This window comes from Lynx canadensis, chromosome A2, assembly GCF_007474595.2.
Source record: "Lynx canadensis isolate LIC74 chromosome A2, mLynCan4.pri.v2, whole genome shotgun sequence".
Classification (NCBI taxonomy): Eukaryota; Metazoa; Chordata; class Mammalia; order Carnivora; family Felidae; genus Lynx; species Lynx canadensis.
Genome location: NC_044304.2, coordinates 140,617,735 through 140,643,148, shown reverse-complemented (window position 1 = coordinate 140,643,148; position 25,414 = coordinate 140,617,735). Strand labels below are relative to the sequence as shown.

Below are 25,414 nucleotides of genomic sequence, written 5' to 3'. Positions count from 1 at the left end.
GGACACTTCCAGGTAAAAGATTCTGAAACTTAAATGAACTGGCTTCTTGGTAAATCTGCTTATGTCCCCAGGTCGTATAACTTACATCTGTTTGAAGTTTTTCTTTCCATAAAGATCCTTTTTTCTCATGCACTAGTAGTCCTCTATTTGCTACCGCCACTAACTTTCCCCTGCCCTCCTCCAAAATAAGGTAAACCAAATGAGATCAATAGAGGTATAAAATTATATTAAGGATATATAGTTCTTTGAAAATCATTTAGATGTGAAAGGTCAAAAATCTAACAAATTAGTAACTGGGATAAATCAATGAGTAGTGTATGGTGAATATAAAATGAGCATCTGATTGTGAAATTCATCCAGAGCTGACCAATATGAACTTTGAGAAATAAATTGACCTCTTCTGTAAAATGAAGGGATTGGATTATACTCTGGATAAATTTATGGTGAAATGGTACTGGCTTCAGGAACACTGAAATCCTATCAGTGACCAGAGTAACAACCTTCCACCTTCTCTTCCCAAACTGTTACTTGCACAGGAAAGTGGTAGCAGAATAAAAATATATATTTAATAATATATAAATAAATATATTTTATAATAAAAATGTATAATATACTTAGGTCTTAAAATATAACATACTTTATATTATAGCATAATATACTTTGTATATTTTATAATGTATTTTGTACACATACACACACACGCGCGCGCATTTTCTTGTTGCCAGAGCTTGGGGCGCAGCCGGTAAATGTTAAACTTTGGTCAGCTGAGGTGGTAATCCTTGGGACCGTCCTTCCCATCTGCACCTTCATTCCCTAAAAATTGAAACCCACAGAAGAGGAAAGAAGAAAAACTCCCTAAAGCATGTCTACTTAAGCTACAGAGAAGGGAAAGGCAGAAGAGAGCAAGCTGCACCTGTTTGCTGCCCGTCTACTACAGTGTCCTGTCTATTTGCAAACATAACCCAGTCTATATTGAGATCACTATTCCTCTCACCTTTATCTATATATGATTATCCTTCAAGTAGAAAATTAAGAGGATGGTAAACTTTGCCATTTGTGGTTTTAGCATCTATAATTTTGATTGCAGGTAATGCTAAAGATCTTTGCCACATAATTTACAGCTTTTTGATGTATGAATTTAAATCACAGACACCATATGAGATTGATGTGTGGCCATGACTGGTTTAGTGAGTGAGCTTAGTCTCTTGTCCAGTACATATCTTTTAGTAAGGCTTTTGGATGTAAAATGCATTTAAACAATGATTCCAAAAAAGAAAGTGCATTGATAGAGTGAGCTCTAAAACTTTTACGATTTATAGATCAAAATTTCTGGGGCGCCTGGGTGGCTCAGTTGGTTGAGCATCCGACTTCGGCTCAGGTCATGATCTTGCAGCTTGTGGGTTCAAGCCCCACGTTGGGCTCTGTGGTGACAGCTCAGAGCCTGGAGCCTGCTTCAGATTCTGTGTGTGTCTCTCTCTGCCCCTCCCCCACTCACACTCTGTCTCTCCTTCAAAAATAAATAAACATTAAAATTTTTCTGAAAACTTTACTGGTAATTTTAAACACATGTCCAGTATAAATGAAATGGAGGAAGGAGCTAGAACCATCTATACTATGTTATTATTATATTAAAATAATCTCCTACATGTTGCTGCAAACAAACCACCTGAAAACTTTGTGACTTAAAGGCAGTATTGATTTATATTTTATGATTCTGTGGATTGGTGGGGCGTCTAGTTTGTCACCTATGTTCACTCATGCAGTGGCATTCAGTGGGCAGTCCAGTGGGAACTAGGCTTGGCAAGGACAGGTAATATGATGGGGCCGGCTCTCCATATGGTCTTTCACCCCAAGATTTTAGGGCAGCAGTTCCAGGAGGGCAAGCCACTATGTACAAGTAGTTTTCAAGCTTCTGCTTGTATTTGTTGAGGCTCTATTGTTCAAAGCAAATCATATGGACAAACCCAGGGTCCTTGGGCGGGGTGTGGGGGTGGGGAAGAAGAGTATACCAGAACTGAGATACTAAGAGACATCAAAAGCCATTATAGGAATGATAAACCACTCTACTACATCTCTAGACAAAGTCTCCAAACTGCACATGGCTGTTTATCTCTCTAAACCACAGAGGTGAGCCATGTTTGATGTTATTTTATTTTTTTTTTCTTTTTTTTTTTTTTTTCAACATTTATTTATTTTTGGGACAGAGAGAGACAGAGCATGAACGGGGGAGGGGCAGAGAGAGAGGGAGACACAGAATCGGAAACAGGCTCCAGGCTCCGAGCCATCAGCCCAGAGCCTGACGCGGGGCTCGAACTCACAGACCGCGAGATCGTGACCTGGGTGAAGTCGGACGCTTAACCAACTGCGCCACCCAGGCGCCCCTGATGTTATTTTAATATGAAGTCTGTGACTTCATTCCATGCCACTCTTCTCTTTCTTACCTACTCAGATTAGCACTTTCCCATGATAGGGTCTTTGTTGATCTGTCTGCAGTGGAATGCTATTTCCTCTCCTCTTCCCTCCACCCCTTTGCTCACCTGACTCATTCAGTTTCATCCTTCAGGTAAATTGTCACTCTTGGGCAGCCTTCCCATGCTGGATAGGTTTTACATTTTTCCTGCATGATGCATTTTTCCTTTATAGTATTTGTAATCATTAACAATGTCTTTGTGCCCATTAGAACACATTTCATGAGGACCATGTCTGTAATAAATTTTTGTGCTTGACCTCACTTTCATTCACCCCCACCCCCATTTATCACAGTTCCATGTACATAGTAGGTGCTCAGTAAACATTTGGTAAATGAATATGCCTAGCATGGTTGTTTTCTTAAGTAGCTACTAAGGCCTAAAACACCATTTCTGCTTGATCCATGAGACAGCAGCTGTTTTCTTGTGGCTTTTATATACATAGACACACACACACACACACACACACACACGCACACTTGAGATTCTGTTACTGCTTTTGTCCACTTTCTCTTTTAATCCTCCAACTTTGCCTTTTAAAAAATTACGGTTTCTTGTGGAGTCTTCTGTCTTTGATGTATTCTTTTTTAATCTCTACCTTTTTCTATTTTCCTTTCTCTTTCTGGTTATTTCTCATTGTGGAAATTACCAGGTGATAAAATCTGCCCTTTCCAGAGTAAATTATTGGTATTTTCTTTTCCTGGGTAATTTTTACTGATACTTTCCAATCAGGAGTCTTGTTTCTATTTTTTTTAAAATTGCTGGTTTCTGTGTTGGGTGTTTTAGGTGGCTGTGTAACTAAAGCATTGTTATACTTTAATTATTTAGAAAATTGCTCCTTGAAATCACTGCACAATTAAATAATTATAAGAGTTCAATCAAATTCCTCGTTTACATGATTTTTAATTTCTTAATTGAAGTATAACCAAATTTTTTCTTTTTCTTTACTTTTATAATTCCTTTTATGTTTCATATTAAAATTTCATATTTATGATACTAATGGGTCATTTCATGTGAATATATCGTCAGAGTATTTAGGAACATTTAAAGCAGTTTTATATAATAAGAAAACTTAGGATGGATTTTCCTGGATTAGATTTTAGGAATTTGGATACACACACACACACACACACACACACACACACACACACAAAAGCTGGAGTGTTTTGGCTATTAATCTAGATTATCATGTCCATAGGAAAGACTTATGTTTTCAATCCTGTGATTTTTTTTTCCCACACTCTGTTTATTTTGGATATTAATTGAAAACATATCTTTAAAAATGATTTCCTTCAACAACATTGTATATTTATTGGATTATTAAAATAATATTTGTAGACAGTTGTTCATTATTAAGTCATCTTAGTACTAAGTAGGCAGTTGGTCAGGCAAGGATCTACAAGACCTAGTATCTTCCAGTCTTTTCCCGGTCATTAGCTGATCCTGTAATAAAAGAAACGTCTGTTTTCCTAATCTAAAATTCTTATTTTGACCTGTTATATAACATGATCGTTCTGATAATGTGAAAAGAATGTAAACTATAGAAGTGGTGAATCTTTGTGATTTAAGTCTTTCTTACTCAGGATGAAGCTCCCTGGTATGAGTATAGAAGGAATTGGAAGAAGTAGTGATTTTCTTAGTTTTGAGTCAGTGTGGTAGTAGCTAGTATATGTACAGGTAGAACCACCGTCCCAAGACTCATGGCTGTGGAAGGAGGCTGAGAGTCTTACACTTCTATGAATCATTTGGGCTTTAGAATTTTTTAATTTCATACTTACAGAAAAGTTGCAAATATAGTACAAAGAATTCCTGCATACCCTTCATCCAGATTTGTCAAGCATTTATGACATTTCGTTAGGGTTTCTTCTGTCTTATGTTTGTACACGTATATATATACAGTTATTTTCAGAACCAGTTGAAAGTAATTGCCGGTATCATACCCCTTTATAATGCTTCATATGTGTATCCTAAAATCAAGGACATTATCATAGTATTAGTATCAAAATCAGAATATGTAATTTTTAATTTAACAAATGTTTGCTTACTTGGAGCAAAGTGTAGGTGAAGTGAAAATATATATATATTCTTGCAAAACTGTTCAGGTGCTTAAGGGAATTACAGTCCACTTAAATGAATAATCAATACAGCAAATTATTCTATTTTAGAATAAGTTGTGGTACAATAAGATTTACACAAGATATTCAGAAAGAAGGTACTCTAGAAAAGTGAAGGAAAAAACCAGTCATTTAACCTAGGGAATTGGGGAAATAGTTCTTGACTGGTGCAGAGTCTGTCTGAGAGGTAGAAGTGCACCATTGAAGGACAGTGGGAGAGATCCACATCCCAGAGTTCATCCTTTATCTTCTGTCTGCTCTTGACAATGAAAGTTCTGAGGCTGAATGTGTTATTTCAGTAACTTAGTACTGAAATATCAGGACTGTGTATGATAGGACAGGTTCTGTTTCTACAAAAGCTGATATATTACTTGTTTCCTTTTAATTAACAAATTTTAACCCTAATATTATTGGGCTAATAAGAAATAGATTTCTTTTCCTAAGCACTTGTCCTTAGGTTGTTTTTCAATAATACCTCTCAGTTATGAGAGACCAGATGTAACGGAGTTGAGTAGCTGTAATTTCTTTAAAGGAATGGAAGGAATGTTTTCAAAAGCTTAATTAAGTCACTGTCAATCTAGGGCTTAAGGGATAGTCACTGTTTTAATGTTTCTAGCATTTGTATATTAAATTTTATATGTGTAAGCTATTCTTGCATTTACTATAATTTTCCTGAATTAGAAAGGGCTTTATATAATTTTCACACTTTGCTAGTTTAAGATAAAAAGGGCTGAAAGAGGCATATACTGACAGTATGATTGTAGTAGAAATTTGAAAATCCAGTTACTGAAAATAGCTTCTGATTACAGGTGGGTTCTTCAGTATTAAAATTCTATAAATTGTTTTAGAATAAGGTTTATTCTGCTAACCACGTTTATGTGGAATGCTATTAAACTGTTTCACAGGTCTTTATTTCTCAAGCAGATGTTTTAAGAATTTGTTTTACATTTATATAAATGTTTAAATGTAGATTTTTAGTTTTTGTTACTTTTTTTTAGGTTCACATATACATTTTACATGTTAATATTTGGTCATTTGGCAAGGGGATTTCCATAATGGAATTTCAGACTCTATTTGATAATCCGTTTTTTTCTTTTCTGAGCTGTTACTTCTTGTTTTTTGGTTAAAAAGAAAAGTAAAAGGATTTTTTTATTTTTTCTTGGTATCTAGTTTCCTAATTTCTTTTTAGAAATGAATGCCTTTTGACAGCATCATACTAAAAGGACAGTAATTTATATGAATTTGCCTTAGAAAACAAATTTACTCATCTGATTTTTGAATCCTTCAGTCTGTTCTCTAATACCTTTGGGTCATATATGCAGAATCCATTTGTTTTTGGTTGAAGTTTTCAGTGTTAGGAGTTTGAGGTCGGGGAGCCCAAGCAGAAAATGATATGTGTTATACTTGGAGAAGAACAAAGTATGCTTTGAGCAAGCCAAAGGCATAGTGTCCTTTTTTAAGCCCAGCATCCTAGTATATACATTTGATATGTTTCAGACTATCTTTATCATTTTTTTAATGGCTCTTGTGGAAATTTTCTTGCTGCTTTGTGTGCTGTCAATGACTATCAGAAATTCAAAGATGAGTTTGTGGTCTACAAAAGTTAAAAACATAACATGGAGCACTGTTAGTTAGGAAAGTCTTTATACAATTTGGATTCCCCAAAAGTACACTCATCTTACATTTCTGACTTTATTATTATAACTAATATATATAAACTCTGTGTATATGAGTCTGAAAGTTCCCCAGCCATAGTTAGCTAACCCAAAACAACTTTATTTCTAAATCTAATGTAGTCTATTTCCTTTTACAGTGACCAGTATTCATTGAACTGATATACTATAATTACTTAAATCATCTCTTACTTCTGGTTTTTAAATTCCTTTTATTTGAAAAACTGTAACTAATATATTCGTATAAACATTTTGTTTCATATTTATATAAAAATAAATTTTTGAGGTATTTTAAATTATTTCCTTGATTTCCCATTTAGGAGTGCAGTCACTAGATTTAAATGTTTATTTATTTTGAGAGAGAGAGACACTCATGCAGGTGAGGGGCAGAGAGAGAGAGAGAGAGAGAGAGAGAGAGAGTGTCGCAAGCAGGCTCTGCTCTGTCAGCACAGAGCCCAGTGGCGGGGCTCAATCTCACAAGCCGTGAGATCGTGACCTGAGCCAAAATCAGGAGTTGGATGCTTAACTGACTGAGCCACGAGGTGCCCCTGAAATCAGTAGATTTAGACCCAAAAACATGATTATTACTTTCAGAAGATTTGTAAGTGTGGTGTATCATTCTTACAGAAACTAAAATTGAATAGTTACTTCCTAGATTATACCATAAAAGAAACTTTATTTATTTATTTAAAAGCTTAAAGGAGATTTTTTTAAGTGTATTTATTTTGAGGGAGGGAGGGAGAGAGAGAGAGAGAGGGAGAGAGAGAGAGACCGAACCAGCGAGGGAGAGCCAGAGAGAGGGAGACGGAGGAAACTAAGCAGGCTCTGTGCGGACAGCAGACAGCCCAATGCAGGGCTCAAACTCACGAACCGTGAGATCATGGCCTGAGCCAAAGTCGATGGATGCTTAACTGACTGAGCCACCCAAGTGCCCCTAAAAAAAACTTAATTTAGAATTAAACTAAAGTTTCCATTATTTTATGTTACTGTCATGAGTGAGGTGGCAACGTGGTAGAAGTTAATGTGCTGTGTTCCTTGCATGTAACAATTAGCTTCTTTCTTACACGTCTGAAAGGGTACTAGTTAGCTATATCCTTGGAAAAATTGGCACAACGATCACTCAAATAATTCTTCATGTTTTCAGTGTAGCTTGCAAGCTAAGTGGCCATGTGCAAGTCACTTAATATCTTTTTTCCCTCAGTTTTACCATCTTTGAAAAAGGTGACACTAGAATCTGTCTTGCAGGATGGTATGATCAAATGTCCAGCATTATAATTTAGTAACCACAAATTTTGCTTTCGTTTGATTTAGTACCATACTAAAGTAGTTAACTGCTATACAGACATCAGCCTTTACTAACACTACTACTTCATTACTTAAATGTTCATTTTATTGGAAAACGGTGTAGTAGTCCTCCTTTGCCCATGGTTTTGCTTTCCATGGTTTCAGTTACCCAAGGTCAATTGCAGGTTAGAAGTAGATGATCCTCCTTCTGACATATTGTCAGAAGGTCAGTAGTAGCCTAATGCCACATCATAATGCCTATGCCTTTACCCCACTTCATCTCCTCACATAGGCATTTTATCATCTCACATCACAAGAAGGATGAGTATAGTACAATAAGATAATTTTGAGTAAGAGACCACATTTACATAACTTGCATTACAGTATATAGTTGTAATTGTTCTATTGTGTTATTAGTTGTTAATCTCTCAGTGCCTAATTTATAAATTAAACTTTATCATAGCTATGTATCCATAGGGAAAAAAAACATAGTATATATGGGATTTGGTACTATCGGCAGTTTCAGGCTATCCACTGGAGGGTTTTGGAATGTATTCCCCATGGATAAAGGGGGATTGGGGATTATTGTATTTTGCAAGGAGTAAGTACAGGATCTGAAGTCACAACTTGCCTGGATTGGAATTTCAACTCTGCCAGTTAGCTGTGTGATTTGGAGTAAATTATGTATCCCTTTAACTCTGAGGTTCTCAAGCATAAAATGAAATTATAATAGTAATAAAATTTAAATGGAGTTGTATTTAAAAGTGCTTAACACGATTTCTGATACATTCTAAGCAGCAATAAATGTTTCCTTTCCATAGTTATTTTTAGCATAGTTATTGTGTTATTTATTACTGAATAAGTAATTTCTTCAAAAAGTAACAATAAATGTTTATTATCCCCTTGTTCCTATGAGTCACAAATTCAGAAGCAACATAGCTGGGTGGTTCTGGTTCCATGTCTCTCATGAGGTTGCAATCAGGATGTCAGCAGGGGCTGAGGTCATCTGAGTGTTATTTTGAACCTAATGGCTATAAATTTTACATTTTCCAGACTATGTCTTCAGCGGTGGTACAGTTATATGCAGCAGATCGTAACTGTATGTGGTCAAAGAAGTGCAGCGGTGTTGCTTGTCTTGTTAAGGACAATCCACAGAGATCTTATTTTTTAAGAATATTTGATATTAAGGTGAGTTTTGTTTTGCTTCCACTTTAAACTGTAGGTGCTTAGGTTTTTTATTTCAGTTACGATTTTTACATATATTTATGTATGTTATGTATGTAATTTTTGTTTATCCTGTATGTATGGTTTAATACTTTTTACATCTTGGGCTTTCCCTACATGCTCTTTCTAATGATACTCTTCTATTTCATCTTGTCCCATACAAAGTAGTATAAAGTCCTTTCAAGGAACTATAAAAGTATATTTTAGTTTAGTATGTACTGTTAGTTACTTCAGCCTAGGCTTAAAGCATAATACAGTATCTATAATAATGTATTTGCTACCCATTTTTCCTTATGTTGTTTCTCAACATAGGTATGTTTACGTTTTCACAGCTTTGTATCTCTCACATTCAAACACAAATCCACATTGTCCTAGATTGGATGCCCATTCTCAGGTACTCATTTCTTGTAGTTACCATAGAAGTAATTACCTTTTTGCAGAGATGAAGTCTCCATTTATCTTTTTAAAACCTTTTCTATAAGTAGGCTTTTGTAATATTTATATGTGACAATAAATATAACCAAAAAACCCCAAAAAACACTGACTTTGAACTCTCCTGGATGATACTTACAGATAGATTGTATGTCAGCCTCTGTATGTTTAATTTCTCTGGGCCTTGGCTTAATTATTTATAAAATGCGAGAACCATCTGCGTCTATTGCAAAGTGTTTCCCTGAGATTAAGTAAGATTTAAGTTGCTGTACTTTGTAACTTAGTGCTTCTTAGCATCCACTTCTCCATACTCCAAGACAGCTGAGAGATGTGGGGTACTCCTGTTATCAGTGGCTTAACTATGGCAGTGATTCTAGGGGATGGGGAAACATGCAGTAGTTTGAAAGAAACCCATAGTTGTTTTGACATACTTCTCATCACCAATGAGAAGCACTATTTAGAAGTAAAGTGCACATATAACTCCACAAAGAGAAAAGGAATGGGTGGTCCTGTGTGTATAGTGAATTCTGAATATTTTTAAGTCATGGTCTAGGTAGAACTTTGCTTTCAGAATAGGGCAATACTTCTCTTCCTCTAACTACTGATTTCTAATTGTAGATAACCGTTGCTGAATGCTTGGCAATTAGCCACCTTTGGTATTAAGGTTAATTCTGTGTCTTCTACTACAGCCATACATATGACAATCCAGTCACCCATGGCTCTCCTAACCAGAGTTTACCCTTGGTGCACCTTAATCATCAGTCTTTTTCTGCACGATTGACACTACATTTACTGGTAGTATTAGGGAGCCACTGTATAAAATTTAGGAGTTCAAAGACTGTTAGTGAACAGTACAGAGAAGGTATATTTGACACTCCCAGGATCTTACAGAATTGAGGAAAAGAGCATGAAATGTTCCTATAATGTTTGATAGCACACGGTCTATTGCCAGTGGAACTAGGCATTGATCATCAGTGCATGTACAGCAGTATTCTATTCCTTCTGTCTGACATTGATGACCTAGTAACTGTTCTAGTTACGTATTTGACCAGGTAACTATTATTTGGGAATACAGGCTAAGGAGATTGTATCTTGGCATACTGAATTAAGCTCACTCGATACGTAGTTTTTATGGAAGAAATAGCCAGAATTTACTATTTTCTTATTAAGAAAACGCCAATTAAATTATGTTATATATATTTTATGCATATCTGTGTTTTCTGTGCATGTAAAAGCTATTATTAATAAAAACAATTTGCTTAATAGGAGTCATCTATTTTGGTTTATTCCTAGAGATTATCTTTTTGTTAACTCTTATTTTAACTGTTGTTTTCTAGGATGGGAAACTATTGTGGGAACAAGAGCTATACAATAACTTTGTATATAATAGTCCTAGAGGATATTTTCATACCTTCGCTGGAGATGTAAGTCATATTTTTTTTTTATTGCCCTGTTTAATGTAATTGTTTTTACATTTGTCTGTGGAAAGCATCTATGAGCTTTCCATGTAAACACTGTATAAAATAAAAAGAATTATTTTACTTTTAAAAGCATCTTCATAGATAGTAAAGAGGAAATGGCTACGATTTTAAAGGGCCAAAAAACCAAAAAGGACTTCAAAGAGTACCGTGAATATAACTTGCTACGTGAAAAGAAATTTGGTTTTCATCATCTTTTTGTCTTTGGGCAGATAGCTTAATCTTTCTGGGATTTAGTTTTCTGTAAAAATGAAGTCTGAATTGCCCACTAATCCGTGATATCTTTTAAACATTGAATATTATATTGCCATTCAAGTTATTTCGTAAAAGAATAGTTCGTGACTTAGGAGAGTACTAAAATAAAGTAAATGTGTGTAGCGGGGAGAACAGAATTTCAAAAATTTATCGCATATACTTGGGGAAATTGTTAGAAGGATTTCCATACCATCTGCTCCCAGGTCTAGATTATAGGTGATTTTAATTTTCTTTATTTTCATATTTGTATTTCCTAAATTTTCTATAATAAGAAAAAAGATGGTTGGATTAGATGATCTATCTTTTCAAAAAGTATTTTCTTCTCTAGCTATTGTTTTCCACATTTTTCTTAATAAAATATAGATATATGTAAATATATAAAAGTATGCATTAAGTACCATAATCAATAATGTCAGTGTGTTTCCACGTTTTTAAATAATTTACCTGAATTAAAGTTATAATTTAAATAATACCTACAGTTAAGCTGTAAAATAAAAACATTCCCTAGTAAAGATAGAGCTGGCCTGCATTTGACCATCTTTTCTGGTATTTGCTTTTTCTAAAATCCAAATTATTTTATAGAGCTCTGTTGAAGGATCAAATTTTTTTGTTTCTTTTCTTGTTGTTGTTGAAGATAAAGTATTCAATTTAATTTTGAGTGTCCACTGTGATAGGCAGCTTTTCTAAATGTAGTCTTTTACTTTGCTTTTTCTGTGCTTTTAGCATTCTTAGGTTTTTCAAGTAAAATTAAAACTTTAAGGTAAACTGAATCTTTGTTAGTAAAGTCAGCTTTCCTTCTTCAGAAATGTACTTTGTTGACTATCAACATTTTCATTAAATAAAGCTAAATTCATGTTTTTTGCTGTTTACCTTTTTTGCTAAAAAAAAAAAAAATATTTCAGACTTGTCAAGTTGCTCTTAATTTTGCCAATGAAGAAGAAGCAAAAAAATTCCGAAAAGCAGTTACAGACTTGTTGGGCCGGCGACAAAGGAAATCTGGTAAACCTTTTTTTTTTTTTTTTTTTTTTTAATTCTTTGAAACAGGAGCTAGCAAACTAAGGCTCATGGGACAGATCTGGCCCACCACCTGAAGTTTTAGTGAGACACAGCTATGTTTATTGGCTTACATACTGTCTGTGTAGTATGTCTGTGGCTGCCTTTTTGCCACAACAATAGTTGGATAGTTACAACAGAGACTGTATGACACACAGAATCTAAAATGTTTATTCTCTGCCCCTCTAGAAGAAAATAAAAATAAAAAAGGTGATGATCCTTACTTAAGAGGCATATTCAGAACTAGTCTGTTTCAGTTTACTGAAGAACTCATTCTGATAACCTTTTTTTGTTGGTAATATTCCATATATACTGACTCTTAAATTTGCGTTTTTATGGCATTGTTCTTACATTCTTAGAATATTTAATACTTTGTGAACAAAGACTTTTTAGGCAAGCCTAGAAGCAAATACGCCACGTTGCAAGTATAATCTGTAAACACTGTTTTGTCTCTATTTTGTCCCTAATGTTATCTATTATTAAACCATGAAAAACGCAGTGTAATTCATGAGACTTTAATACATGTAAGATAATTAGAGAATGATGCAAGATAGTGTAGAACTTTAAATTTATTGGTATAGAAATATTTGTTAACAGTCTACTGTTTCTGTTAGGAAGTGGGAGAAGGGTGATTAGGAAAGGTGAACCTCTCCAAAATCATCGTTTTAAGCAAATCAGTTTTAGGAGAAATAACATATGGGTATCGAGATCAGCAAATAGATACCCTTAAAACTATGCCATATGCTCCTTGAAAGTTTTCTGTATATCTGGGGTACATGTTACCACTGTGTTCAGGGATGTGCTTTACCAATAAGAGGGACTAAGCCATGAAAAAAATAAGACATTGGATCTGGAAAACTGGAGTGTAAAATCATGTATTCCATTTTATACTTCTCCATTAGTATTTTAATGTATTTCCAAGAGGGAAGTGAGGTAAAAACGAGAATAAAATGAAGTAAGCCGTTGCTCACTATTGCCTTCTTATTATATCTTAACTGTAATGAGCAAATAGGAGAATTGTTAGGGACCTATTTTTTGTTACTTCTTTTTGGGATCAAGGACATTTACCACTTGATTCCATGCTAGGGAAGAATTTAAAGCTATGGAATAATTTATGGTTTAGTACCTTATTTCAGGGACATGTGGTGCTCGGCCAGGGGCTTTCTGGGGTTCCTTTTAGCCAAAATATGTGGCGTTTCCAAATCAAAGCGAGTAAAAAATGTTTCTTAAAATATAGACTAATTGACTTTGAAATAGGAAGGTCACTTAAAGGTGTCTTTCAGCTGGTATAGGAATTTCTTTTTACGCAGTTCCTAAGCATTTAAGCATGGTGTTTCACAAGCAGAAAGACCCCAACATTAGGGAGTCAGCTGATTCATCTTTGGGTAGTCCTTCATGCTAAGTCAAACTCCAGCTTCACCTCTCTTTAACTTAGATGCATGGAGTCTGACTTTTGGAGCAACAAAAAATTAGTCTGTTTTCTTTTCCTCCCAGTAGCCATTTATTTTTTTTTTTTTTTAAATTTTTTTTTTTCCAACGTTTATTTATTTTGGGGACAGAGAGAGACAGAGCATGAACGGGGGAGGGGCAGAGAGAGAGGGAGACACAGAATCGGAAACAGGCTCCAGGCTCTGAGCCATCAGCCCAGAGCCCGACGCGGGGCTCGAACTCCCGGACCGCGAGATCGTGACCTGGCTGAAGTCGGACGCGACGCTTAACCGACTGCGCCACCCAGGCGCCCCTCCCAGTAGCCATTTAATAGTGGAAGCCATCTATCGTGTTCTTACGCCTTCACTTCTTTAGTTTAACCAGTTCCAGTTTTTTACTCATCACATGATGTAGTTTATAGACTCATCCTGAGTACCGAGCTCTGAATCCACTGTAGATTTTTATGTCTTCTTCAGATGGTTCAGATTTACTCCAAAAGTAGTTTCACTGGTTCCATGATACTAAAACACATCTCTTGATTTGATTAAATACTGTCCTGCTAATGTTTTAGCAAATACCTCACATTAGTACCTCCCATTCATTGTTCAGCCAAGCCATCCTTTTTTTCATATGTATGGCTTTCAAGCCAGGATACCGTCTTATTTTTAAGTTACTTTTTAGAATATACACTCTGAACTTTATATTTATCTCAGTATATTTCCATATCTGTGTTGTCATCACTTTAAGAAGTATTTCCTCTGGTTGCAGCGGTGACATCACCTGGGAAATGGGAGATTGACATTCATTGATATAGACAGATTTGATTACGTCAAATGTTTCAAAAAGTTACTTCATCAGACCACCAGATGGAGTAATACATTTATGTTTCCCATTGCCAGGATTTTCTCACTTGTCCTCCAGTTAAATCCTATTAATTTTAGTTTATGGCTATTTATAAACTAATTATTTTTATTATATCATCATTTATGGGTATTTCGCTTATAATTTTGGACAACTTTATATTAGAAAATCCCTGGAAATTCTATTGGTTTAAAATTCTTCAACCACTTTTGAATTTCTTAAATCTAAAATGATATCAGACCTCGTATGTAAGAGTATGAATACAAAGGATTGGTAGTTCTCCTGGTTTTACTCCTTCCTAATCTGCTGTAGCTCTTTGTTATTATTTTGGTTTGCCCCAGTGCTCAGTTATCTCTGTGTATTTTCATTACCCTTATGCTTTCACTCAGTCCTGCAGCTTGAAAACTGTCCGTATGCTGAAACCTTCCAAAGTTTTATCTGTATTACTGACCCCTCCCCCCAACCTTCAGACTAATTTACTTCAGTTGGACATCAGAATAGCTTTCAAACATGACATATCTGAGTAGAGCATTTGATCCATGTTCCCTGACCCCAATTAGACCTATTCCGACTCCTCTCCTAGTCTTCCTCAACTTGGTAAAATGTTCCACTCTGGCTTACCATGGTCCCTTGTAAATCCTATCCATGAGTCCATTGTCTCTTCCTTCAAACACAGAATCTGGATCTGTTTCTCACCACCTCTGCTGCTGCCTCCCTAATCTAAGCCACCACCTTCTGTCATCTAGACTACCCTGACTTCCTCACTGGCCTTTCTACTACCACCCAGTGCCCCTTATGATCTCTTTTCCATGTAGTAGCCAAAGTTAACTTAAAAACATAGATTAGGTTATGTTACTTGCCCTATTGGAAACCCTATAAGAGCTTTCTCTCATATCTAAAATACAATCTATATTCCTTACCTTGGCCTGTGGGACCCTACATGATCCAGTCCCTCCGTCTCCTTTTGACTTCTCTCCTTTTACTCTTCTCTTGGCTCATTCCAGTCCAGGCTTCATGATGTTCCTTCATGCTATTCTTTCCTTAGGGCCTTTAAATATGTTGTTCCCTCTCTTAGTTTATTCAGATGTCAGTTCCTCAGAGATCTTTCTTAACTACCTGTACGTTGACTTAGGGAATTAAGACAGAGTTTAGGTGAATTAATATTTTATGTTGATTTTTATATTACATATGCCTAATAATGTTATTTTAATTTATTTTCTAACAGAGAAAAGACGAGATCCCCCAAATGGTAAGCTCTTTGATACAAATTATTGATCAAGAAGATTTTAGGTTAAAGTTTAATCTTTTTAGAAACATATCATACATTAATACTTAATGTTTAGTATCTGTGATCAACTACTGTAGTTTATTGTGTTATTTTAAAACAACAAAGATGAGTCTTAGAAATGTACTATTCTGTGACTTTTTTGTAGCATGAAGGAAGTCTCCATAGGGTGACAGTCAATATTATTATCTTCATTCTGTATTCACAACTGATTAAGCTGAGAAACTATAATCTTGACTTAGTATCTTCTTTGAAGAGAAGGAAGATAAATTCAGTCTGCGTACTTTAAGATGTGTCTTTTCTTTTTTTTAATTTCAAAATATAATTTCACGCTTGTAATGCAAAATTAGCCCCTGGGAGAATGAACACTGACTTTAATGGTATGTTTAGAGCTAATAGTAGCTGTATCTAACCCTCCTTAATTTGATAAGGAACACTTGAAGTGTTGTGGATTTCATTTAAAAAACAAACAAAACATGTATACCAGAAAGTAAAAGCAGAATACTAAAAGAAAAAGGACAAAGTCCCAGATCTTTAGGGCAGAGATTCTCATCCTTGACTCCATAAAGCGTCCCTGAAATAATGTGTTAAATTTTTAAGTGTATATATTTTCTCTGGGGAGAGAGGATGCAGGGCTTTCGTCACCTTTAAATGGGGTCCCCGATCCTGTGAAGGTAAAGAACCATTGCTCTAGGAACCTTCAATATAATGGAGAATACTGCTTTTTCCTTTTAAAAGCATCTCACATCCTCTCATCAGAGTTTAGATAGATTATTCAGGGAAACAAATAATACAGAGCTCTTAATATATGACAACTACTGGTGATCGTTAGGGTTTGTTTCTTTTAAACACATATATTGCTTTCTGAATTTATCCTTAAATTTGTTTTCCTGATATAAAAACATGAATCAAATACTGCTGTATGACCGTTTGGATTATTTACCTTATTGTAATAAAAAGAAATGGCTGCCTTAGGTAGCCTTAGGGCTTATCTTGTGCCAAATATTATATACTTTGTCTTTTAAATGGAAATCTTAATTTATAGGACTTCTGTGGAGATTAAATGAAGTAATCAAAGTACTTAGCATAGTACTTAGTAAATATTAGTTATCACGATGAAGACAATAACAACAATAATCATAGCAGCTCCTATTTACTGACTACTTACTCCCAGCCAGGCACTGTCAGCAATCTTACGAAGTAGCTGCTGTTATCTCCATTTTATAGGAGAGCAGCAGGGGCACAGGTGAGTAACTTTCTCAAGGGCACAGACTAGTTAAGTGGTAGGGCAGGATTCAGTCTCAAGCAGTCTAACTCCACAGCCCACCCCCTGAACCACTGTGCCATGTCCAGATTTTGAAAGAGAAACTGAGACTTAGCCCGAGTAAATCAGTACCCCAGGTCCTGGGGCTAATATGTGGCAGAGGCAAAGGGAGGCAGAAGCCGCCGAGTCAGAAGTCCTTCATCCGTGAACTTTTACGTCAGTGTTGGAATTCTCTCCCTTGTTGGTGTCCTCAGTATTTCAATCTTTTTGCATTTATTATTCTGCATTCTGTGATTCTGCATTCTGCTTGTATGAATACAGGGGGAAGGCTTCCTAACAGTGGCATCTTTGGGGAAAGTAACCTGAGATTTTAAAGTGTAGACGTTGTACAAATAATATAAGTTAAGGGTATAAATACCTTACAGGGTTTTAAAAATTTTAATCTTTTCAGTACATTTAAAATATACTTCCGAAAAGGCACCTAATCCATGAATACAGAGAATTTGGATATTCCTTATGTGACAGTGGTATCTCACCATTTTCTTACTTCTAGTTAGGATACTCATAATTAAATATAGTTTCTTTCTCTGCAGTTGCTCTTGCTTTGAAATCTTTAGACCTGTAGTTTTTACCCTTAGGTGCAGTGATCCCAAACTTGTTTTCATTAAATGACAGTTACAAAAATAGTACCATTAAAAGGCAAAATTGCACTAACCAATATTTGTATATTTCTTTATAAAATGTACATATAATATGGTATTAATATATTACATAATAAAGGATGAAATAATAATTAATAGAAGTTTTAATGTTTTTTCCTGATGTGCAGTCCTTGTCTTGCTCTCCCCACTGTGGAGACCACTGTTTTGGAGGCAGCATATTACTTTTCTGCATTTGGTGCCCGACCAGCAGATGCAGTGGACACATAACCACCTTGCGATGTCCATGCTGGTGCTTTGACTTCCACCCTCGTTTAGATTATCAGTTTAGCAGGCTTTTCTCGAATTGTAACTATTAAAAAGACACTTTATGTACAAGTACCATATATTCCTGAAATGCAATTCAGTGTCTTCTTCACTAACTCCTAATCCGTACATCTTTCTTTTTTCTTTATTGGTCAGTCTCACCTTTTAGCTTAGACGCTTTCCAATGATTTGTTCTCAGCTTCATGACTGCTTGACATCAGAGGCCTCTGGGCCACCTGTTTCTCAACTATTTTACCTTGGTGAGAGTTCTCTGCTTTTTATGAAATTAAGGGGAGGACTTTAGTTTGTTCTTTTAGTTTTAAAATTAACTAGAAATGCTGTTCAGTGAGAATATTAAAAAGCCTTTTCTGTGACAGTTGTCTTTAATCAGAAGAAGGTAATTTATCATTTGACTGTTTTTTGACAAAAAGAACGGAAACAGCCTCCTCCATTATATATTTACTTAGTATATGTTCTTAGGATGAGTATAATTTTGTAAGTGGAGGAATTAAATTACTTTTTACTAGAAGTGATTTAAGAGTATCTCTGTAATCCCTTACCAAATCTCCCATAAACCTTACTTTATTAAAAAATGACTCTGTGCCTTGTACAGGTTTTTACATTTTTTAGTCTGTCACTTTTGAAACAAATATTTAATTGGGCTTTAGAATGCTATTTTAAACTTATTTCTGAACACCTTCTAACTCTAAATGACTATTATCAACAGAAAGAACCAAGTACCCATTCCCTTGAATATGTAGGAAACTTTTTTCTAAATTTTGAAAGTTACTAGTGAATATTTATTAAATAATAAACTGTTTATAAACTAAGAGAACTAATAAATTGGTAAGGAAATTATATACGGTGACATTTGTAAAGTTAGCATTATCAATCACCTTATGGTTTGACATTAGTGTAGGAAGTACAATAGTAGTTAATAGAAAGGGTAGTGGACCAGGAACCAAGATTGCAGAGTTCACCTTTGCCTTTGTCACAGTTGTGTGACTTTTGATAGGTCACCTGACTCTTCACCTTAATTTTCCATCTATAAAAGGAAAAGTTTAGGAAAACAGTCTAATTTCCTAGCTAATACTAATTTTCTATACATTGCTATAATTCAGATTTTCCTGTGTAGACTTAACTAAATAATATTTTAACTGGTATTAATCAAATCACATGTAATGATTCTAAATAGCTAATTCAAAGGCTTTATAAACTGCTTGGCAGACATATAACAGTATATCCACATCTCATTTTGGGGTAGAGAGAGGAGGGGAAACACAGTCTGACTACAGTCGGAGTTAAACTTTTTCATTCTACATACCACTTATATTTTTTTCCTGTCTTCTTTATCCTTGAACTTTCTTCAGAGATGGCTGAATTATTTTCTCTAGCGACTTACGAATCAGGCTTACAAGAATCTTAACTTTTTAAAAATTCCCAGAGAAGAATTTATTAGCTGGGATAATTTAAGCTATTAAACTTCCCTTTAGCCAACTCTACTTACTGTTTAGAATATCCACAAAATAATAATAACTTTTATATAACCCAAAGCAGCATAAAAATATTGTTATTTTTGTTTTTTTCTAAAAACTAATAATAGTTTTGTTGTTGTTTTTTAATGGTGAATCTGGCTGTCCCTTTATAGTTACTATTTGAACACCTATTTCAGGAGGGGTGGTATTTAAAAAAAATTTTTTTTTAAACATTTATTTTATTTTTGAGAGACAGAGTGTGAGCAGGGGAGGGGCAGAGAGAAGGAGATGCAGAATCTGAAGCAGGCTCCAGGCTCTGAGCAAGCTGTCAGCACAGAGCCCGACGCGGGGCTCGAACCCACGAACTATGAGATCCTGACCTGAGCCGAAGTCAGATGCTCAACTGACTGAGCTACCCAGGTGCCCCAGGGAGGGGTGGTATTTTTAAAGAGAATGCTTCACTCTGATACTCCTAAATCTGTCTTAAGTCACGTCTTGAATTGTATTAAGTATAAAGATAGAATAAATAGTGCTTTGCCACAGCTTATCATGGATGGTATTGCTGATACTGACTTGTAAAGACAAATTATAAGAGGGAAGGCAGAAAGAGAAGGATGAGAAGTAAAAACAGATCATTAGATAAGCCTTTGTGTATGACACCAATTTAACCTCCAATACTTAAATTCTGGTTATTCTCGATTAGTCCCTTTGTGAAACTACTTGTGAAACTTTGTGAAATCTGCTATGTGAACAAATTTGAAAACCTAAGTCTTTATCTACTATTAATAAGCCTAATTGCTTAACTAACCTTTAATTTTTGATCCAGCTATTTTAGATTATTCCTTGACACTGAATCAGCTTATTTTAATGGTTTTATCCATTTTACTCACTAGCTTTTATTTTTTTCAAATAAGAAGTTCTTTATTTCTTGCCACTATGGGCAACTTCCCATGGAACTTTATATGAAAATATAAGTAGAACTTTTAGACACCTAAATGTAAGTAGACCTTGAATATGGAGGGAAAATAGCTGAATTTTGGTGACGTTAAAAATACGCATCTTTCCAGATTGTCTACTTGTCTGATAAGGTGGCAGATGGCTTTCATAAATTTATTTTAACTGTATTTTATCTTTAATAGTAGAGTTGAGAGAGAGAAAATGGGTTATATATAATTTACCCACTTAGATAAACATTGTTCTTTCAGGTAACTTTAATGAATAGGATACATTTGAGGTGTTTACTGCAAGTGAAGAATTAGAGTCAAATTGGCAATTAGTTGTTACCTAATATACATTAGCCTGTAATTTCTTGGGATTTCCAGTTGCTATTCTATGATTGTGTTGGGGATCCTCAAGATCAAAGCCTAGTTGATTTACTAGAAGGACTCAGCGGGACCAAGCACACAGTGAAAGGATATAAAACAAAATCAGCAAAGAGAAAGACACATGGGGTTAGGTCTGAGGGAAAGCACACCCAACTTTGTGATCGTCTTCTCACACTGGAGTCACAGGGGATGCACATCATTCCTCCAGTAAAAATTGTTACAGCACATGTGAAATGTTGACTAAAGGAGAAACTGATTAGGGATCAGTGCCTGGGGTTTATCTGGCGCTACTCACGTAGTCATCCTCTGTCTAGCACATACCGAGATTCTGGACTCCCAGGAGGAAAGCAGGTGTTTAGCATTAAGCACATTGTCAGCGCAAATAGTTGAGGCACAAGGAGCCCATCCTATCAGGAAATGGTAAGAACCCTCTTGGAATCCCAGTTTCCAGATGCCAGCTGAGTGTCAACCTTGCAAGCAGGTCACTCTAAGAGTGGCAGGCTCAGGCCTACTGTGTTAACTCTTTCTCTGCACAGTAGTGGTTACATTGTAGACAACATTTTGCAAGTTGTCATTACTCATCTCAAAGGAATTAAGTCTGATAAGTGGTTTTGTCAGAGTATCATATATTAAAATGGACTCTCTAAGGAACATGTGAAGCTCTTTAGTTAAATTTATAAGGAATTTTAAAATTGAATACATTTCATTTAGACTATCGTGCTTTTAAGGCCACGAATATTTTTGTGAATTTTCAGATAGGTTTTGTATGCTATATTTAGTGTCACTCCTAAAGATGCTATTAATAGTATCTGAAGATGCCCGAGATATTTTTACTATTGATTCTTGTGGAAGATGAGTGTTTTGCGAATGTTCCCATTTTGTTTTTGAGCCCTGTACTTCTGTTAATCAAAGTGTATGTATGATAGGGAAAATATTACCGGATTTAAATATGGTAGTTTTGGAAAAAATACTAATAATTGTAAAACTACTTTGTTCCCTCATGGGCTAATAAAGTTGAAACAAAGAAGTAAGACTAGTTTTCTTTGTCAGATTTAAAATGAAGTATGTACTTTTTTTTTTTTTTTTACTTTTATTATCCTTGTTATGTGATATATACCATTTTACCAAGGAGTGATGTGATGTGTATCAGGCTATTGTAGTCCAAATTCAAGGGATTAGATCAATTAAATATAAATTCTTATTGAAAATATGTGTTTCCCGAGGGATTTAATATTATAAAAATACAAGTTTGCTTTCAAATAACATCTATGCTAATGTGTTTAAGAATTTATTATAGGCTTTTGAAATTTAGGAAGTAGTTTATCCTTTATTTATAAAAAACTAACATGCAAGTTTAAATTTTAAATAATTTATATTAATGAAGTGGTCCTACTTCAGAGAAAGATATTCAAATTATAAATAATCGGATTGTAATAATTTTTATCTCAAGTTATATTCCTTTCATATTGTTTTGAAGGTCCTAATCTACCCATGGCAACAGTTGACATAAAAAATCCAGAAATCACAACCAATAGATTTTATGGTCCACAAGTCAACAACATCTCCCATACCAAAGAAAAGAAAAAAGGAAAAACAAAAAAGAAGAGATTAACCAAGGCAGATATTGGAACACCAAGCAATTTCCAGTAAGAGAGTTCTTTTGTTTTTCTTATCTTTTGATTTACTCATTACTGCTCTTGATTTTTAACTTGTTAGAAAATTTAGTTTTCTTATTGGTGGGGGGACCCTTACATTTATCATTTGTGTACCTTTTTAGCTATAGATTTTGTTGGGAGGTGTTTGTTTTTTAAGGCTGAGTAGACTTTCTCTGTATCTTAACCGTTTACTTTTCTACCCATCAGTAAAGAAAAATTAGATGAAATTGTTTCTTTAAATAATTGTTGGACATAGTGATTTCTCAGTTTTTCTCTATAAATGGTATTTGAAATTGCCTGAAGGCACTGTCTCAGTCCATTTGGGCTGCTGTAAAAGAATACTATAGACTGAGTAGCTGATAAGTAACAGAAATTTATTTCTCACAGCTCTGGAGACTGGGAAGAGGCAGGCGAAATGTAGTGTCTGGTGAGATCTTCTTCCTGGTTCATAGACCGTGCGTGGCCTTCTAGCTGTCTTCCTCACATTTTGGAAGAGGGCAAGGAAGCCTTCTTGGGCCTTTTATCTAAGGGTGCTAATCCCATTCTTGAGGGATCTACCCTCAAAATATAATCACCTCCTAAAATCCTCACGTCCACATATCATCACATTAGGAATTAGGTTTCAACAAAGGAATTTTTAGGGGACACAAACATGTAGTCTATAGTAGGCATCAAACCTTTGCTATTTCTTTGATGTATTTTAAGCATTTTCATATACATCATTTCATTAGGTCGTGACAAAACTCTTATATTCTCATATATATAATTCTTGGGGTTTTTTTGTTGTTTGTTTTTGTTTTTGTTTTTGTTTGTTTTTCTTTTTTTGAGAGAGCTCCAGCTAGGTAGAGAGGCAGAGGAAAAGAGAGAGCGAATGCTAAGCAGGCTCCACGCTCATTACAGAGCCCAATGATGCAGGGCTCGGTCCCACAACCCTGGGATCATGACCTGAGCCAAAATGAAGAGTTGGATGCTCAACTGACTGACCCACCCAGGCGCCCCATAAAATGCCTGTATTCTTAATGACAGTTTGACAGTTGAGGAAATGGATGCTCAGAAAGATTGTGCAAAGGTGTTAAGACTCAGTAGCATAGCCAGGGCTGGAATCATACAGTTTTCCCCTGAATATGGTTATGTCTGTGAGAACTATTAGTTCAGGGCCAAAATTTATTGGGTGGTTTGGATTTGATGTATGTTATGTTTTAAATGCTCTTTATGCATTTTCTATTTTTTATTTTATTTTTGTCTACTTCTTCAGGCACATTGGACATGTTGGTTGGGATCCAAATACTGGCTTTGATGTAAGTATCTTTGCAAGTCATAAACATTATCGCTCTAAATAAGTGGGAATGCTATGGCCTGTGTGTTGATTTTTATTATTCATTTTTGTGAATTCTGGCATTTATTTGAATGTATTTATGTACATATACTACTGAGGTTTGAAACCTTCGTATTCTTCAGTCATTTATGGCTATGTCTCTAAAGACAAAGGTTTTATACTCCTTGGATTTACATACTGTAATGTGAAATTCTTGTGTGTTGACAGCAAGAGAAAGAAACTATTTCTGCTAGCTGATCGTTTTTGGGGAATGTATGCCAAATTACTGGAGAATAATCAATTTCTGAATTATCCAATTAAATTGTCTAGGTCTTTTCATTCTATTCTTCTTGGCAATTTCGTCATTATTTAATTTACAGCACTGAGCGAGGTAGGTTAAACTGCTGGCAAAAATATGTGTTTTTAACATTTTACCTATATTTTTGGTTGCTTAAGTATTAAGACGTATTTCACAGTTGATCAGATGATCAGGATTTGGAAAAATTATTTTGAAGAGAAATATTTGTGATTGGGGTCAAAAATCCTTCTGGTTATTTTTGTTATAACTACAGTGTTAACTCTACAACATTTATTGAATGCTTCTTTGTGTTGGGCACTGTACAGGGTGCTGAGGTTATAAGGAGGTCCTTGTCCTCAGATTTTCAAATTGATTTACTTCTTTTGTTTATTTGTGATGTATCTAAATTTTATTTAGGAATAGGTGAACATTGGAAATGTTTGAATCATAAATGGGTTAGTAAAACTCTAAATGAGATGCCCTTTTTGAAGGAAGGGAACAAAACAAAATAAAAATGTATTCTTTGTTCTTACCTTTTCTGTTTTATTTAAATAAGAAAGTTTAGTTGGAATATAAATAACCATGTTTCAACTTAAAATAATTTCATAAAGGACAAAGATGAGGATCACATTTGATCATGCTTATTTTTAAAAATTGGGATCGATTTTACAGTTAGTTACTTTATTTGTTTTAGCTGAATAATTTGGATCCAGAATTGAAGAATCTTTTTGATATGTGTGGAATCTCAGAGGCACAACTTAAAGACCGAGAAACATCGAAAGTTATATATGACTTCATTGAAAAAACAGGAGGTGTGGAAGCTGTTAAAAATGAACTACGAAGGCAAGGTAATTTATTTTTTCATTTAAGCATTGTAATCCTTTTTTTTTCTTTTGACTATTTTGAGGTCAGTTTCATGGAAGACAGCTATACACATTCCTGTGAACCTTCCGTAAGCAGAATATTTGAATTTATAGATAACTAACTCGACCTGGTATTGTTTTACATTATTTTGATGTAACTAAAACATTTGGTGGGGCACCTGGGTGGCTCAGTCGGTTAAGCATCCGACTTCGGCTCAGGTCATGATCTCACAGTTTGTGAGTTCGAGCTTCGCATCGGGCTCTGTGCTGACAGCTCAGAGCCTGGAGCCTGCTTCGGATTCTGTGTCTCCTTCTATCTCTGCCCCTCCGCCACTTGTGCTTTGTCTCTATCTCTCTCAAAAGTAAATAAACATTAAAAAAAAAATTAGAAAAAAAAAATCAAACATTTGGCAAGGTTTTTCTTACTAAAAAGTCTTATATTAAATTCATGAATATCCGTACAAAATCTTCTGGCTATTCTGTCTTAGAATAAAAATTTATAGTTGCGTAATATCTTATTTAACAAGTCTTAGAAACCACCATTAAAGTTGTTTTTATTACAACTCAGAAGTAGTAATTTAAAAATAATCATTGTTTAATCAGTAATATATAAGCATTTTCAAGGATATAAATAATGAAAATTATTTATTTTGAAATACAAACATTTTTTTCTTGGTAAAGAATAAAATTTATCATTTA

General features: G+C 34.9%; 1 protein-coding gene across 2 annotated transcripts in view; it reads left to right on the top strand.

Annotated features, from left to right (window-relative positions):
- Positions 1-25,414, top strand: part of WASL (WASP like actin nucleation promoting factor) — a 63,565-nt gene that overhangs the window by 23,311 nt on the left and 14,840 nt on the right. For both annotated transcript variants that reach the window (XM_030308353.1, XM_030308354.1), the window contains exons 2-8: positions 8,593-8,727; positions 10,533-10,619; positions 11,831-11,927; positions 15,496-15,519; positions 22,062-22,230; positions 23,495-23,537; positions 24,547-24,700. In XM_030308353.1, coding sequence (XP_030164213.1) covers positions 8,593-8,727; positions 10,533-10,619; positions 11,831-11,927; positions 15,496-15,519; positions 22,062-22,230; positions 23,495-23,537; positions 24,547-24,700 — 709 coding nt within the window. The remainder of the gene's footprint in view (positions 1-8,592; positions 8,728-10,532; positions 10,620-11,830; positions 11,928-15,495; positions 15,520-22,061; positions 22,231-23,494; positions 23,538-24,546; positions 24,701-25,414) is intronic.